The following is a 17,740-nucleotide window of genomic DNA, read 5'->3' as shown; positions in this document are numbered from 1 at the left end:
GTAATCCCGGTTACTCAGGAGGCTGAGGCAGGAGAATTGCTTGAACCCCGGAGGTGGAGGTAGAAGTGAGCTGAGATTGCGCCTTGCACTCCAGCCTGGGCAACAAGAGTGAAACTCCGTGTCAGAAACAAACAAACAAACAAACAAACAAACAAACAAACAAACAAACAAAACCAACAATGAAATAGAAAACAACGAGAAAAATCAGTGCCACTAATTGTATGTTGAGAAGATCAATAAAATTGATAAACCTCTAGTCAGGCTTAATAGAAAAAAGGAGACACAATAATATGAAAATGAAAGAAGTTACATAATTACAGATTCTATGTATATTAAAAGGATCATAGGAATATTTTGGCAATTATATTTTACAACTTCAGCAACTTTGATGAAGTGGATGAATTCCCTAAGATACAAACTATCAAAGTTCACTCAAGAATAGATAACCTACATAACCCTATATTTACTAAAGAAATTCAGTTTTGTTATGGTTTTGATGGTCATCCCTTCCAAATCTCATGTTGAATTGTAGTACCCAGTGTTGGAGGTGGGGCCTAGTGGGAAGTGTTTGGATCATAGGGGCAGATTTTTTGTGAATGGCTTAGCACCCTCCCCTTGGTGATGAGAGAGTTCTCTGAGTTCACACTAGATCTGGTTGTTTAAGTGTGTGGCATGCCAGGCGCGGTGGCTCATGCCTGTAATCCCAGCACTTTGGGAGGCCAAGGCAGGTAGATCACCTGAGGTCAGGAGTTCGAGACCAGCCTGGCCAACATGGCGAAACCCCATCACTACTAAAAATACAAAATTGCTGGGTGCACTGGCCCACACCTGTGATCCCAGCACTTTGGGAGGCCAAGGTGGGTGGATCACGAGGTCAGGAATTCAAGAGCAGCCTGGCCAAGATGGTGAAACCTCATCTCTACTAAAAATACAAAAATTAGCCAGGCATGGTGGCAGATGCCTGTAATCCCAGCTACTCGGGAGGCTGAGGCAGGGAATTGCTTGAACCCACCAGGGAACTGGAGGTTGCAGTGAGCCAACATCACACCACTGCACTCCAGCCTGGGTGACAGAGTGAGACTCCATCTTGTAAATAAATAAATAAATAAATGTAAAAATACAAAATTAGCCGGGTGTGGTGGCATGCAGCATCAAATAAATAAATTAATAAATAAATAAATTAAATAAATGTAAAAATACAAAATTAGCCAGGTGTGGTGGTGTGCACCTGTAATCCCAGCTACTCGGGAGGCTGAGGCAGGAGAATCGCTTGAACCTGGAGGGTGGTGGTTGCAGTGGGATTGCACCACTACACTTCAGCCTGGGCGACAGAGCAAGACTCCGTCTCAAAAAAAAAAAAAAAAAAAAGTGTGTGGCACCTCCCCACTCTCTCTTGCTTCCATTCTCGCCTTGTGATATGCCTGTTCCCCCTTCACCTTCTGCTGTGGCTAGAAGCTTCCTGAGGCCCTCACCAGGAGCAGATTCTGGCACCATGCTTCCTGTAGAGCCTGCAGAACTGTGAGCCAAATAAACCTCTTTTCTTTATAAATTGCCCTACCTCAGATATTTGTAGCAATGCAAGAATGGACTAACACAAATTTGTAGTTAAAAACCTTCCTACAACAAAAATGCCAGGCCCAACTGGGTTCACCAGTGAATTATAGCAGACGATTAAGGAAGAAATAAAACCAATCCTGTCAAGATCTTCCAGAATATTGAAGAAAAAGGAACATTTTCCAACTCATTCTATAAGGGCAACATTACCTCATTACCAAAAGTAGAAAAATGTGGCAAGAAAAGAAGCAACAGGCCAATACCATCATGAATATCATTCTGAACAAAATTTATCAAATTGAATTCAACTATATATATATATATATTCCAATAATATATTAAAAACAAAATTAAACAGGTAGAGTTCATCTGAGTAATACAAAATTGGTTCAAAATTTGAAAATCAGTCTGTATAATTCATCACATTAACACATTTTTTAAGAAGTGTGATTATCTTCATAGATGTGGTTTAAGCATTTGACAAAATCCAACATTCATTTGTAATGAAAACTTTTAGCAGGCCGGGCACAGTGGTTCATGCCTGTGATCCCAGCACTTAGGGAGGCTGAGGCGGGCAGATCATGAGGTCAGGAGATTGAGGCCATCTTGGCTAACACAGTGAAACCCCATCTTGACTAAAAATACAAAAAAAAATTAGCTGGGTGTGGTGGCGGGCGCCTGTAGTTCCAGCTACTTGGGAGGCTGAGGCCGGAGAATGGTGCGAATCTGGGAGACGGAGCTTGGAGTGAGCCGAGATTGCACCACTGCACTCCAGCCTGGGTGACAGAGTGAGACTCCGTCTCAAAAAAAAAAAATTAGTAATGTAGAAACAGAACTGGGAACTTCATTGTGAACTTCCTCAAGATTGATAAATGACAGCTATTAAAAAAAAAAAAAAGCCCTCTTTATTCATTGCTCAAGTGCTGGTTTATGTAGAAAATCCTGTGGAACCTACAAAAAACCTGGTACAACTAATAAGTGAGATTCGCAAGGTTGCAAGATAAAATATCAGTGTAGGAAGATCAATTGTAGTTTATGTACTAACAACAAACAATTAGAAAAAATACCATTCACAATAGCATCAACAAGATGAAATATTTAAGGATAGAGCTGACAAAAGATATGCAAGACTTGTATCATAAAAAGTGAAAAGCATTGCTGATAGAAATTGGGTAAGAACTAAATAAGTGCATGGATATGTTGTATTCATGGATCAGAAGACCAAATATTGTGAAGATGTTTAAAGATTCAATATAATGCTAACCATCATCCAGGTAAGCATTTTTGGGTAGAAATTGACAAAATGATTCTAAAATTTATATGGAAATGCAAAGATCTAGACTAGCCAAAGCTGGGAGAGCTAATACTGCTTGACTTAAGAATTATTATAAGGCTACAGTAATCAAGACAGTGTTGGCCGGGCACAGTGGCTCATGCCTGTAACCCCAGCACTTTGGGAGGCTGAGGCAGGCGGATCACCCAAGGCCAGAAGTTTGACAACAGCCTGGCCAACATGGTGAAACCCTGTCTCTGCTAAAACATACAAAAATTAGCCAGACATGGTGGCACATGCCTGTAGTCCCAGCTACTCAGGAGGCTGGGATGGGAGAATAGCTTGAACCCGGGAGGTGGAGGTTGCAGTGAGCCGAGATCCAGCCTGGGCAACAGAATGATTCCTTGTCTCAAAAAAAAAAAAAAAAAAAGAAGACAGTGTAGTATTGGCATCAAGAAAGATAAATATATCAGTGCAACAGAAACAGAATAAAGTCCAGAAATAGATACATACATACATGGATAAGTGATGAACTGATTTTCAACTAAGCTTCAAATGCAGTTCAGATATCTATATGCAAAAACAAAACAAAGTTGTACCCATGACGCAGGGCAGGCAAGCCCTTAGCCCAGGAGTGTTCACCCAGGAAATAAATAATGCAAGAGTGAGCTGATGATAGAAGAAAACAGTTTTATTGAGGCAGCAGTGTTACAACTCCAAGACTGCTCCTGCAGAGCAAGGCTGCCCCATAGACAGTGTGCTCAGAGTAGCAGCTCAGAGGCAGTTCTCAGTCATATTTATACCCACTTCTAATTATATGCAAATCAAGGGGCTGAGTATGCAGAAATTTCTAGAAAAAGGGAGGTAACTTTTGGATCTGTACCATGGAAAGGAGTGGTAGTGTCTGGGTGTTGCCATGACAGAACTAAACTGACATGGCACATTAGTTGGTGTGTTTTATGGAGAAGAGCTTCCACGTCTTCCCTATTTTAGCTGCTCCTCAATCCGGTCCTGTATCCAAGCTCCACCTTGGGAGTCAAGTGACGCCTCCTGCCTCACCTATACCTCACACCGTACAAAAAAACAAAATGGATCATGGACTTAAATGTAAAACCCAAAGCTGTAAAACTTCTAGACGAAAATATAGAAGACAATATTTATGACCCTGGGTTATATTTTTAAATATAATACAAAAGGGAAAATTAAAATTGTACTTCATTAAAATTAAACACTTCTCTCAAAAATTAATAAAAAGCAATAAACTGGGAGAAAATATTTGCAGATCATATCTGATAAAGGACTTGTGTCCAGAACATAAAAGAACACTCAAAATCCATAAGAAAACAACTCAGTTTTAAAAATGGGCAAAAGATTTGAGCAGATGAATCACCAAAGAAAATAGAAGCACAAGAAAATAGGGTCATTTGTCATTTAACAACAGGATATATTCTGAGAAATGTCACTAGGTGATTTTGTCATTGTAAGAATATTATAGAGTGTACTTCCACAAATCTAGATGGTGCAGCCTACTATATACCTAGGCTATATTGTGTGGCCTGTGGTTCCTAGGCTATAAACCTGTTCAGCATGTTACTATAGTGAATACTGTAGGCAATTGTAACACAATGGTAAGTATGTATCTAAACTTAGAAAAGGTACAGTAGAAATACAGTATTAGGCCTCGCATGGTGGCTCACGCCTGTAATCCCAGCACTTTGGCCGAGGCATGTGGATCACCTGAGCTCAGGAGTTCGAGACCACTCTGGGCAACATGGTGAAACCCATCTTTACTAAAATACAAAGAAAACAGCTGGGTGCAGTGGCGGGCGCCTGTAGTCCCAGCTACTTGGGAGGCTGAGGCAGGAGAATCGCTTGAACCTGGCAAGCAGAGGTTGCAGTGAGCCGAGATCGAACCACTGCACTCCAGCCTGGGCGACAGAGCAAGACTCTGTCTCAACAACAACAACAAAAAACCAAACCAAACAGTATTAAAGATAAAAAATGTAGCAGGCACTTACCATGAATAGAGCTTGCAGGACTCCTTGTTGCTCTGGGTGAGTCAGTGAGTGAATGCGAAGGTCTAGGACATTACTGTACACTACTGTAGACTTTATACACTGTACACCTAGGTTACACTAAGTTTATTAAAAAGTAATTTTCTTCAATAATATGTTAACCTTAGCTTTCTGTAACTTTATAAACTTTATAATTTTTTAAACTTTTTGACCTTTTTGTAATAACACTTACCTTAAAACACACATTGTACAGCTATAAAACATTTCTTATATCCTTATTCTATAAGCCTTTTTTCTGTTTTTAATTTTTTTTTTTTACTTTTAAAAATTTTGTGGAAAACTAAGACACAAACACACACATTAGCCTAGGCCTACACACGGTCAAGATCATCAATATCACTGTCCACACATCCGAGACCTCCACATCATGTCCCACTGGAAGGTCTTCAAGGGCAGTAACCCACAAGGATTCGTCATCTCCTCTGATAACAATGCTTTCTGGAGTACCTTCTGAAGGATCCGGTTGAGGCTGTTTCACAGTTAACTTTTTTTTTTTTTTCTTAAAGAATAAAAAGAGTACACTGTAAGATAAGCATAAAAGTATGGTAAATAGATATATCAGTAACAAGATTTATTATCAAGTATTATGTAGTGTACATAATTGTATGTGGTATACTTTTAGATGACTGGCAGCATGGTGTGTTTACACCAGCGTCACCATGAACACATGGTGTTTGACAGTTAAGATGTCATTAGGCTATGGGATTTTTTCAGGTTCATTGTAATTTTATGGGGCCATCGGTCATGTATGTGGTCCATTGACTGAAATGTTGTTATGCAGCATATGACTATCAACACATGAATGTCTGTGATCCATTTAAAATTTTTAATATGGTGTGAGGTATGTGTCCAAGGATTTTTATATTTTTGTGGCTTTTTTTCACATGTGAAAATATCTGAATCATCAGTCATGAGGGAAATGTAAATTAAAACCAAAATGAGAAACCATTACCCACATATTAGAATAGCTAAAATAAAAAAGACTGACTAGAGCAAATGTTGGAGAGGATTTGAAGGAACTGGATGGGGATGTCTCATATGTCTCATACACTGCTGATGGGAATGTAAAATTGTACAACTTGGCCAGGTGTGATGGCTCATGCCTGTAATCTCAGTACTTTGGGAAGCCTAGGCGGGTGGATCACATGAGGTCAGGAGTTCTGAGACCACCATGGTGAAACCCCGTCTCTACTAAAAATAATACAAATTAGCCAGGTATGGTGGCACCTGCCTGTAATTCCAGATACTCAGGAGGCTGACGCAGGAGAATCGCTTGAACTCAGGAGCCAAGATCATGCCACTGCACTCTATCCTGGGTGACAGAGCAAGACTGTTTGAGAATGAATGAATGAATAGCTGGGCATGATGGCCCATTCTTGTAATCCCAGCACTTTGGGATTACAAGGTGCTGGGATTACACCTTGTAATCCCAGGTGTAATTAGGAGGCCGAGGCAGGTGCATCACCTGAGGTCAGGAGTTCAAGACTAGCCTGGACAACATGGTGAAACCCCGTCTCTACTAAAAATAATTTAGCTGGGCATGGTGACATGTGCCTGTAATCTCAGCTACTTGGGAGGCGGAGGCAAAAGAATCACTGGAACCAGGAAGGCAGAGGGTGCAGTGAGCCAAGTTTGTGCCACTGCACTCCAGCCTGGTGACAGAGCAAGACTCTGTCTCAAAAAAATAAATAAAATAAAAAATAAAAATAAATAATAAATTTGTATAGCTGCTTTGGAAATTCATTTGGCAATTTCTTTTTTTTAAATTAATTATTATTATTTTTTTGAGACGGACTCTTGCTCTGTCGTCTAGGCTGGAGTACAGTGGCACTATGTCAGCTCACTGCAACCTCCACCTCCTGGGTTCAAGCAATTCTCCTGCCTCAGGCTCCTAAGTAGCTGGGACTACAGGCGCACACCACTATACCTGGCCAATTTTTGTATTTTAGTAGAGATGGGGTTTTACCGTGTTGCCCAGGCTGGTCTCAAACTCCTGAGCTCAGACAGTTCTCCCTCCTCGGCCTCCCAAAATGCTAGGATTTTAGGCGTGAGCCACCACACCTGGCCTGGCAATTTCTTAAAAAGTTAAATATATACCTTCCATATGCTCTAGTAATTCTTCTCCTAGAGATGTACGTAATAAAAATGGAAGCCCATGTTATCAGAAAGACTTCTATACCAGTCTTTCTCATATACAACCAGTGTCAATCTAAAATAACCAAAACGGTCAGAATCTAACTTAAAGAGGGTATATTCAAGCACAAAGAGTAAGAATGGACCACCTGGAAACACCAACTCCAAAGGAATGGAGTCAGCGTTCTGAAGTAAGAAAGTTAAGATTTCATTTGTATAGGCAGAGACAGGAGTTTTTAGCAGGATTTCAACACTTTTCATACAAGATTGGCACAAAGTTAACAGAAATTTGGTTGGTTATACGCAGTGTTTCTTTTTGGGAAAGGGTGCATTTAACATTTTTTACAGAGGGTGTAATACTCATGGGTTTTCTGTTATCTGGTCTCAGCAAAGCAGGACAATAAAGGGCAAATTAATCATAACAAGGGTCATTAAGAAGGCAGGGGGTTTTTGTCACTGTCATTTTTCTCTAGTCATGGTATAGAACAAGAAAAGAATGTGAGTTAATATATAATCTGAGAACAGAAGTTGTAACCATATGTACTCAGATTAGTCACATCTCTCTCAAGGCTTAACAGTATTTTTTTTTAGGTTCCAACATCTTTAAATTTTAGTTATTTACACACCAACTAGAAACCAAAATGTTTACCAGTAATTGAATAGATAAACCAATTATAGTCTAAACCCACCTAGCAATAAAAAGGAGTGAACGACTAAGACATGCAACAGTGTGGATGAATCTCAAAAAACTGAGCTGCAAGAAATCAGCAACACAAAAAATAGCACATACTGTATAATTCTATTTAACATTCCAGAAAATGCAAACTAACTTATAGTGACAGAAAACAGATCTGTGATTACCCAGGGAATTAAGGCCGTGGAGGAGGGAGGAAGTAGAAAGAAGCACTAAGAAGCATCTGAGGGTTTGGGTATGTTCATAATCTTGATTATGGTAATGGTCTCACATATGTCAAACATCATATTGTATACTTTAAATATGTGCAGTTTATCATATGTCAAATATACCTCTATAAAGCTCTTTAAAAATATGAGTATTGTGATTTGTCATACAGACAACTTTAATCCTTCAGAATTTAGCCTTGCACTAGCTTTTTTTTTTTTTTGAGACAGAGTCTTGCTCTGTTGCCCAGGCTGGAGTGCAGTGGCGCGATCTCAGCTCACTGCAACCTCCACCTCCTGGGTTCAAGCGATTCCCCTGCCTCAGTCTCCCGAGTAGCTGGGATCACAGGCGCCTGCTACCACGCCCAGCTAATTTTTGTGTGTGTATATATACATATATATATATTTAAATATATATATATATTTTAGGAGAGATGGGGTCTTGCCATCTTGCCATGTTGGCCAGGCTGGTCTCAAACTTCAGGCCTCAAGTGATCCGCCTGCCTTGGCCTCCCAAAGTGCTGGGATTACAGGCTCAAGCCACCGTCCCCGGCCCTTGCACTAACCTTTTACTTAAAAATCAACCCATAATTAAAACAATCGAAAAATGCCTGGATTATATTATGTCCATTTCAAATTTCCCGTTTCCCAGTAGCACCAGGTCATAAGGCCACAGCTGTCTGGCTGTGGCTCTATTTCGGGTATCAAAAGACGCCAGACACAGGGACAGTGAGTGCCTTTAACTTAACTCACAAGAGGTCACAGGAGGGTGACCTCCCGTAAAAGCACGCAAATGCTCAATGTGTGACTCCACCCCTCCTAAAAAGTGGTAAAGGCGTGCAATTTCCTTTGTGTGCCCGAAAGTACAAATGATGTAATAATAGTCCACGGCCTGGCCTTAGACTCCACATCTGCCAGGAAAATTTAACTATAGGGAGAGTGATGGAGGCGCTGGGAGCCTGGGGCTGAGAACGTGTGGGAATCGGTTTAAAAAAAAAAAAAAAAAAAGTGTCTTTCTTCCGGCGTCCCACTTCCGTCTGCGTCATGTACCTGCGCCAGCAGCGCTCTTGCTTTCCTGTCCGGTGCGATACCCAGTCACAGTACTTTGGGTCCGGCCGGCTTGCCGTCTGCTTCGTCCGCCCTTACACCCGTTGCCCAGCACCCCTGCAGTTCGCGGTACAGTCTCTTCTAGGGAGCATGTATAGGGGCAGAAGGGAGTGAAGTCCACAGTTCTAGAGGTAGAAGGGGCGCGGGGAAACCACCGGGTGTCGGCCTTCCGCTTGCTGATCAAGAGCTCCCTTCAATGTCGTGGGCCAGCGCCCCTCACTGATAAACGATTGAGACTGGGCCTCGGCCTGGAGGGCGTTCGTCCTCTCCTTGCCCTCAGCTCGTAAAGGAGGAAACCGAGGCGTTGGACTGGGCGAGAACCCAGGTTCCCTGACCGCGCACCTCCAGCACCTCCGCCGCGGTGTGTTTCGTGTCCAGCGCTGGCTGGAGCGCCTCAGCCCTGGCGCGGTGTAGTTGTGAGCGGGAACTTCTGACACTGCCCCTTCTTTCCCCGTCCAGCCTGCCGACCATGCCCGCGGGCGTGCCCATGTCCACCTACCTGAAAATGTTCACAGCCAGCCTCCTGGCCATGTTCGCAGGGGCAGAAGTGGTGCACAGATACTACCGACCGGACCTGGTGAGTGCGGGAGGGCTCATGTTTTATTTTTGAGCCAAATGCACCTCATTTCTTTGTAAATTACCCAGCCTTAAGCATTCCCTTATAGCAATGCAGATGCTCCTGGACCACTCCATTCTCCTCGTGGCAGCAAAAGTGATCTTAAACGAAATTAGGATCACATTTGCTCTGGGCCCAAAACCTTTGGATGGCATCCCATTGCATCTAGGGCAATGCATGGCCTGTGAGGTCTTACACAGTCTGGCCGCTGCCTACCTGTGGCCCATCTGCCACCATTTTACCAGTTCTTTCCCCTGTTAACATTCACACCTGCTTCCTTGCTGTTTCTGCAATTCATCAAACCTGTCCGCATTTCGGGGCCATTCTTTTTCTTATCCTTGGCATGTCCTCCTCTCCCCCACTCTCCAACAACTTGGCTTGGTTTCCTTCTTTGCAGAACTTCAAGTCTTAGCTCAAGTCTCTCCTCCAGCAATGAGGGTCCTTGGGCTAGCTCCCAAAGAATTCCTCCTCTGCGATTCCGTCTCATCCTTTGTTTCCATAGGGCACTTGTCTGCAGTTCTTTGTCTATTCATTTGTTCTTTGTCAGTTTGCTTCAGTAGAATGTAAGCTCCAGACTGTGTCTGTCTGGTTCAGTCTTGCATCTCAACTGCTTGGAATGTAGCAGACACTCAATAAGTATTTGTCGAATGAAGGATGAGTGAATATAGGCATTCAAAGGAGGGAGAAATTTAAATTAATTTTAATAAGCATTCATTGAATTAGGAACTGAAATTAAAGGTTCTTTTCAGGAATTATAGTCTTGGGGAGGTGGAGATGAGAAAGTATGGCGCAGATGATTATAAGAATGTGCTGTTATGCTATAGGTGTGAATAGTGGTTTGGAGCACAGTGTTGGGAGCAGTCATTTCTGTTTGGACTCTGCCTGGACAGGTAACACAGAGAATCAATCATTAGTGTTTCTTTTTTAAGACATTTTTATGAAAAATAATTTTTAAAAAATTAGAGACAGGTCTCATTCTGTTGCCCAGGTTGGAGTGCAGTGCTGCAATCAGAGCTCACTGCAGCCTCACATTTCTGGGCTCAATCAATCCTCCTGCCTCAGCCTCCTAAGTAGCTGGGATGACAAGTGTGCACCATCACACCTGGCTAATTTTTAGATTTTTTGTAGAGACAAGGTCTCAAAATGTTGCTCAGGCTGATATCTAACTCCTGGCTTCAAGAAGTCCTCCCACCTTGGCCTCTGAAAGTGCTGGGATTACAGGTGTGAGCCACTGTGCCTGGCTCCATTTGTATTTGCATTTATGTTGTATTTTTATTTTTTGAGATGGAGTCTCACTCTGTCACCCAGGCTGGAGTGCAGTGGTGGGATCTGATTTCACTGCAACCTCTGCCTTCCGGGTTCAAGCAAATCTCATGCCTCAGCCTCCTGAGTAGCCAGGATTACAGGCGTACACCACCATGTGTAGCTAATTTTTTCTATTTTTTGGTAGAGATGGTGTTTCACTGTGTTGGCCAGGCTGGTCTGGAACTCCTGGCCTCAAGTGATCCACCCGCCTCTGCCTCCCAAAGTGCTGGTGGCGTGAGCCACCGTGCCTGGCCCATTTGTATTTTTAACATCAGTTAATTGTCACTACAATTTTGAAGGTGTAATTCCTGTTTTCACATGAGAAACAGGTTGAGAAGAGTGAAGTTGATTTCTCAAAGTCACATAGCTTAATGAGGCGATTGAAGGATCTGAAACCCAAGCTTTCTGTTTGGTATGTCTCTTTTTCGCTCCTGTTCATAAAATAATCCAGTACTCTTGTAAAACATTCAAACTGAGCTCAAGTATGTAGAGTAAAAAGTGAAAATCCCCCCCTCTTATAACCTGCTTTCTCCTGTCTGCTCCCCACACGTAACTATGGTGTCTTGTTTGGTGAATATCCTTCGCCTCTTCTCACTGGTGTTGAATGCCCACTGATACGGATTGGAAATTTGTCCCTTCCAAACTGCACGCCAAAATGTGATCCCCAATGTTGGAAGTAGGGCCTGGTGGGAGGCATTTGGGTCATGGGAACGAATCCCTCATGAATGGCTTGGTGCCCTCCCTGTGGTGATGAGTGAGTTCTCACTTTATTAGTTCACAAGAGCTGGCTGTTTAAAAGAGCCTGGCTTGCTGTCTCACTCCTTCTCTTGCCATGTGTTACACCTGCTCCCACTTTGCCTTCTGCCATGAGTTAAAGCTTTCTGAGGCCTCACCAGAAGCTGGACCGATGCTGGTGCCATGCTTGTACAGCCTGTAGAACCACGAGTCAAATACTTTTTCTTTATAAATTACCCAGCCTCGGGCAATGCAAAATGGACGAATGCACCTGTGCATGCGTATGTATACACACACACACAGTTTGTGGAGTGTTTTTCCTTCATGTGAATAGGAGTTCATGTACACATTTCTCTGCAGCTTCCTTGTTTTGGCTACCATCTACATAAATAGATGTTTGTGTATATTAAATCTTTTTAACTATTGCATAGTATTTCATAATATAACTATGACATTTATTTGATCAATCCCTTATTGACATTTAGGTAGTACGTAGTTTTTGTACAAACAGTGCTGCAAGAGCACTTTCTTACAACCTCAGAGTGCTTCTCTTTTAAACAGGGTTCTATTGAGCATCAGGGATACCTAGTAGAGACAAAGTGACAAGAACCTTCCACAGTAATGCAGTTTAGTCTATAGCTTGTGCAGGAATAGACATCAGGCAGGCCTTGCAAAAGAAGGAATGCCTGGGATTTGCCCTTGGGAAGTTGACTTTTGATTCACCCATTTCATTATAATTGGGAATGTGCAAGGGTTGTTACAGCAGCTACCTGTACCTTGGGAGGAGATAGAATGAAGCCACAGTCTTTAGAAGGGCCATATTGAAGGGTCTAAGGCCACCTCAGTTTGATTGGTTGGCGACATTGGCAATGAGGTACCTCTGTAGGAACTTGAAGGCCCAGGTGGCTGGCTGTGTGTCAGAAGCAGTGTGCTTCATTAACATTTATATGTTCTTTACCTATGTCTTTTGGTATTGCTCCAGCAATTACTGTCACTATTGTCAACCACTTTGTTCTTTGTAACAAAGCCGGATCACAAGTCTTTCAGTCTGAGAACTGGAAGGTCTGGGCAGAGTCGAACAGAGGAGACCATGATGACTGCCCAGACTTGTGCTTTAGTGCTGTGTTGGGGAGAACTGCTACAGGTGCTTTGTTTTAGTTGTCCATCTCAGATCATCTGAATAGCAAAGGAGATGACTCTGTTGTAGTTCAGGTTGAAAGCTAGGAGTTGTCTTTAATTCTTCTCTCATACTGTACATATCAGTAGATGCCATTGGATTAACCTGAAAAGTACATCAGATGCTGCCTGCTTCTCACCACCTCTGTTGCTACTACCCAATTCAATCCACTGTCAGTCACTTTCACCTGTTGTTGTAATAGCTTCCTGACCTGTCTTCTGCCTTCCACTCTTGCTCTCCTGTGGTCTATTCTCAGCAAAGCTACCATTGTCATCTCTGTACACTTGAATGAGGACATGCCACTCTTCTCAGAACTCTCCAATGTCTTCCCATTTCAGAGTGAAAAACACTGGAGACTTTATCTCCCCACTCCCTTTTTCCTCTGCCCTTTTCTCCCCTTAACCTCCCTGTGAATACTTTGTATCGGCTATACTGACAATCTTGCTTCTCCTTGAACATGAAGCCACACTCCTGCCTTAGGTCCTCTGCACCTGTGGTTCCATCTGCCTGAAATGCTCCTAGGTAACTGCATGGCTGGCTCCCTCATCCTGTTTCATGTCTTTGTTCAGAAGTCATCTTCTGAACACCAGTAAGTACACAGAAAGATGCTCAGCACTGTTAGCCACCAGAGAAAGGCAAATCAAAACCACAATGAAATACCACTTCATATCCACTACAATGGCTATAGTAAAACAGATAGTAACAAGTGTTGTCAAGGATGTGGAGAAATTGAAAGCCTCACGCGTTGTTGATGGGAATATAAAATGGTGCAGTGGCTTCAGAAAAGCCTGGTAGTTCCTCAAGCAGTTAGAGTTTCCATATGACCCAGCAATTCCACTTTTAGGTTTATGCCCAATAGATGTGAAAACACATATCCACACAAAAACTTGTATATGAATATTCAGAGCAGTATTATTCATAATATCCAAACGGCGGAAAATCCAAATGCCTATTAGCTGATGGACAGATGGTATATCCATACAATGGAGCATTATTGAGTAATAAAAAATGAAATACTGATACCAGCTACATCATTGATGAACCTTGAAAACATTGTGCTACATGAAAGAACACAGAGGACCAAATATTATATGATTCAATTTATAGAAAATATCCAGAATAGGCAAATCTATATAGACAAAAAGAAGGCTAATAGTTGTCTATGGATATGTGGGGGAGGGTTGCATGGAAATGAAAGTGGCTGCTAGTAAGTATGGGGTTTCTTTTTGGGGTAATGAAAATGTTCTAAAATGTATTGTGGTGATAGATGCACAACTCTGTGAACACCTTCCTTGAATGCAAGGATTTTGTATTTTTTTGCATACTGCTTTATGCTTTGCATATAATAGGCACTTAATATTTTTGAATTAATAAATTAATTCCTAATGCTTATTTTCTATGCCAGGCACATGGTAGAGAGTCAGTAGATGGTGCAGGAGTGAATTTCCAAATGTGGAAAGTTTTATTCAAAGCTGTGAACCTGTCCATTGATTGCGATGCTAGCTATCCTCTGTGAGTCCTGCAGTACGTAATACCGAAGACCTTGCCAGGATGACAGACTCATAAACACAGGGTTAGAAAGGGACTTAGATCAACCAGAGCTTCTCATCATAAAGATCTATCATTGAGTAGCAAGTAGGGGAACTTTTTGTTATTTTTTACTCTTTAAAGTCTTTCAGGTTACATTGAATTACAGCCTTATTAAGGGTTAAACAGTTGTATTTTTTGTTTTATTTTTTTGTAGACAATACCTGAAATTCCACCAAAGCCTGGAGAACTCAAAACAGAGCTTTTGGGACTGAAAGAAAGAAAACACAAACCTCAAGTTTCTCAACAGGAGGAGCTTAAATAACTATGCCAAGAATTCTGTGAATAATAAGTCTTAAATATGTATTTCTTAATTTATTGCATCAAACTACTTGTCCTTAAGCACTTAGTCCAATGCTGACTGCAAAAGGAGGTGCTCAGTGGATGTTTAGCCGATACGTTGAAATTTAATTATGGTTTGATTGGTATTTCTTGAAAACTGCCAAAGCACATATCATCAGACTCATGAATATGGTTTGAAAGATAGTTAGTCTTGAATATAATTTGAAATAGAATATTTGTAAGTCTACTATATGGGTTGTCTTTATTTCATATAAATTAAAAAATTATTTAAAACTATGAACTAGTTTCATTAATTGAATTTGCTAAGTGGAGTTATCTCTCATTGCTAAACTATTTTCAACTTCTAGTTCTCTGCTAACTTCAGTAAAGGAACACCAAAGTGGTGAGCTTTGATAATGCATTTTGTGGATACAAAATCATCGCCTCATCACTTTCTAGAATGAAAGGCAGGGGGCATTGCTCACCTTATGCGTGAAGAAAAGACCCATCCCTTAGGGCCATTTTGTGCTTAAGGGGAGGACAGACCATCACTCAGTGGACCATGTGAATGAATGGATGCAGTGGATGCTTTAGAAGTACCGCATACCTTCCTTTTACACGTACAGAGTAGGTGGCCTGGCTACTGAGGGAAAGAGTCATGATTTGAATCTGAGTCTCCTGTAAGACAATGAAGGTGACTTCATGAAGGTGAAAAATCAGTTTTATGGTTACTAAAATAAAAAATTTACCTCAGGTCAGGTAAAAATGCCATCTTTATTTCATTAAGTGCTGGTTCTAAGTGACTTCCAATAAGATACATTTTCTTCCTGTTTTGAAGTTGATCCCTATTGTGAAAAATATAGATTGTAGTGGTCATGGAAATGCGCCATCCAGACTCCCTAAGGAAGCTTGTGGCCTTAGCATCAAGCATGCCAGCAGCTTTCAATGGTCAGCTTCTGGAAGGATTGCCTCAGCTGTGGTGGCCTTGCTCAAAGCCATGCCTCCTGAAGGGGCCCAAATCCAATGACTGTTGGAGGTGAGAATAGAAAGCCCTGGCCACTTCAGCACATGAGTGGTGGGCAACTCTGATGGGCCCACCACAACTCCCTGTGGGGTTTATGGACACTGTCTTTGGATCTGCGTTGCAGCTCGACCTCTCCCTCAGCTCGGTCCCGTTTCCTTTCTCAGGTGTTGATCAAAGGGTGTGCCTTCAGAGACCCTCTGCTAGACTGCACCTCAGTGTTTCTTGGAGAACCAAATCTGTAACATCTATGCATTAAAAATTAAAAGCAGTACTATATTATCCCCTAATAATGATGTTTTTTAACTTAAAAGGCCGAGATAGACCAGTTGCGACCTGTTTGGTAATTAAATTAGGCCAGTTAAACAGTTTTTGTGCAAGGTAGGTATGATTGAGCTGTTTATTTTTATCAAAAACTGAAGGAGTATGATGTTTTCCTGCTAGGAGCAACAGAAATTTAGTAATTGTAGGATTCCGAGGAGCAAAAGTGTCAGATATCACTAATTCAATGTGATCTGATGGCTTTGATTTCTACAAGTATATCATAGCAGTATTAACAATGGTTAATGCATAGTGGCCCCAAAATGGGAAACATTACAAGTAGCAATTAATATAAGCCTGTATCATAAAAGGAAGCTATATATACCTTAATTACAGCATGTTTCTGTAACTGAGCTGCCATTCTACTATAAAGGAAAAAGCAGGGTGGTTTTCAAAAGACATATACTCAAGTAGGGAAGCTGGTAATAATAATTGCAAACTAATTCTAGAAAAATACCTTAAGGTAGGGGGTGGGGAAGCATGAACAGAAAAATAAGTCCATAGAGGAGTACTAGATCATCAGAAAAACTGTTAAGTCTCTAATGAAACTTTGTAGCACATAAATTAATTCCTGCAATATTTTCTAATACACACATGATCCTTGACTATACAGCTAAGACATCTCTCTAGCCCACAGTAAAAACAACAAAAACTTAAGACTACCTTTTCAGTTGGCTCTAACAGACTAGTGAAATTAAAAATTGTTTCATAAACAAGAGTACATTTCAAAATATAGGTCAATGTGGATTTTCACTCAATGCCAGTAGTTATCTCTGGTAGGATTATGGGTGATTTTTTTCAAAGACAGCATTTTTTTTTTAAGTTTAGATTTACAGAAAAACCACAATCAGTAGAGTTCCCATATACCCCACACTGTTTGTATGAATGTTGTCATCTTAAGCTACCATGGTATGTCAGTTAAGAAACCAGTATTGGGGGCCGGGTGTGGTGGCCCAACACTTTAGGAGGCCAAGGTGGGCGCATCATTTGAGGTTCAAGACCAGCCTGGCCAACATGGTGAAACCCCATCTCTACTAAAAATATAAAAATTAGCCAGGCATGGTGGCGGTCGCCTATAATCCCAGGTACTCAGGAGGCTGAGGCAGGAGAATCGCTTGAATCCAGGAGGTGGAGGTTTCAGTGAGCCAAGATCGCACCACTGCACTCCAGCCTGGGAGACAGTGACGCCATCTCAAAACAGAAAAAAACCAGTATTAGTAAAATACTCTCAACTATACTCTAGACTCTGGACTTTAGATTTCACCAGCTTTTCCATTTAACACCCTTTTGTTTCCAGGGTACCACACTGCATTTATTAATAGTTGTCATGTATCCTTAGTCTTCTGCCATCCATGATTACTTCTCAGCCTGTTTTTCTGAGGAAAATTTTCTGGAAATTTTGAAGAATACTGTTCACATATTCAAAATATGTCTGTTTGTCTCATGAGATTGAAATTACAGGTTTTTGGAAACCGCAGTACACTTCACATCCTATCGGAGGGGTACACATCACTGGTGGTATTAACATTGATCACTTGGTTAAGTCTGCCAGGTCTCTCCACTGCAAAGTTACTTTCTCCCTTTCCTATACTTTGTTTTTTAGGAGTCACTTAATCTAGCCCACATTCAAAAAGGAGAGGAAGATTAAGCTCCA

The 17,740-nt window shown here is 41.5% G+C and overlaps 1 protein-coding gene across 3 annotated transcripts in view; it reads left to right on the top strand.

The window, feature by feature from the left end:
- C10H12orf73 (chromosome 10 C12orf73 homolog) overlaps nucleotides 1–15,500 on the top strand; it is a 19,514-nt gene extending 4,014 nt beyond the window's left edge. The window contains exons 1-3 of one of the 3 annotated variants that reach the window (XM_023190601.1): nucleotides 8,974–9,111; nucleotides 9,502–9,619; nucleotides 14,620–15,500. In XM_023190601.1, the coding sequence (XP_023046369.1) occupies nucleotides 9,512–9,619; nucleotides 14,620–14,727 (216 nt within the window). In that variant the 5' untranslated portion in view covers nucleotides 8,974–9,111; nucleotides 9,502–9,511 and the 3' untranslated portion in view covers nucleotides 14,728–15,500. Of the gene's footprint in view, nucleotides 1–8,973; nucleotides 9,174–9,501; nucleotides 9,620–14,619 lie in introns of those variants that run through there. The other 2 variants (XM_023190664.2, XM_023190738.2) reach the window with 2 other exon arrangements.
- Nucleotides 15,501–17,740: the final 2,240 nt, after the last annotated feature.

This window comes from Piliocolobus tephrosceles, chromosome 10, assembly GCF_002776525.5.
Source record: "Piliocolobus tephrosceles isolate RC106 chromosome 10, ASM277652v3, whole genome shotgun sequence".
Lineage (NCBI taxonomy): Eukaryota > Metazoa > Chordata > Mammalia > Primates > Cercopithecidae > Piliocolobus > Piliocolobus tephrosceles.
The sequence above is the reverse complement of the archived record's forward strand: the minus strand, read 5'-3'. Positions and strand labels throughout refer to the sequence as shown.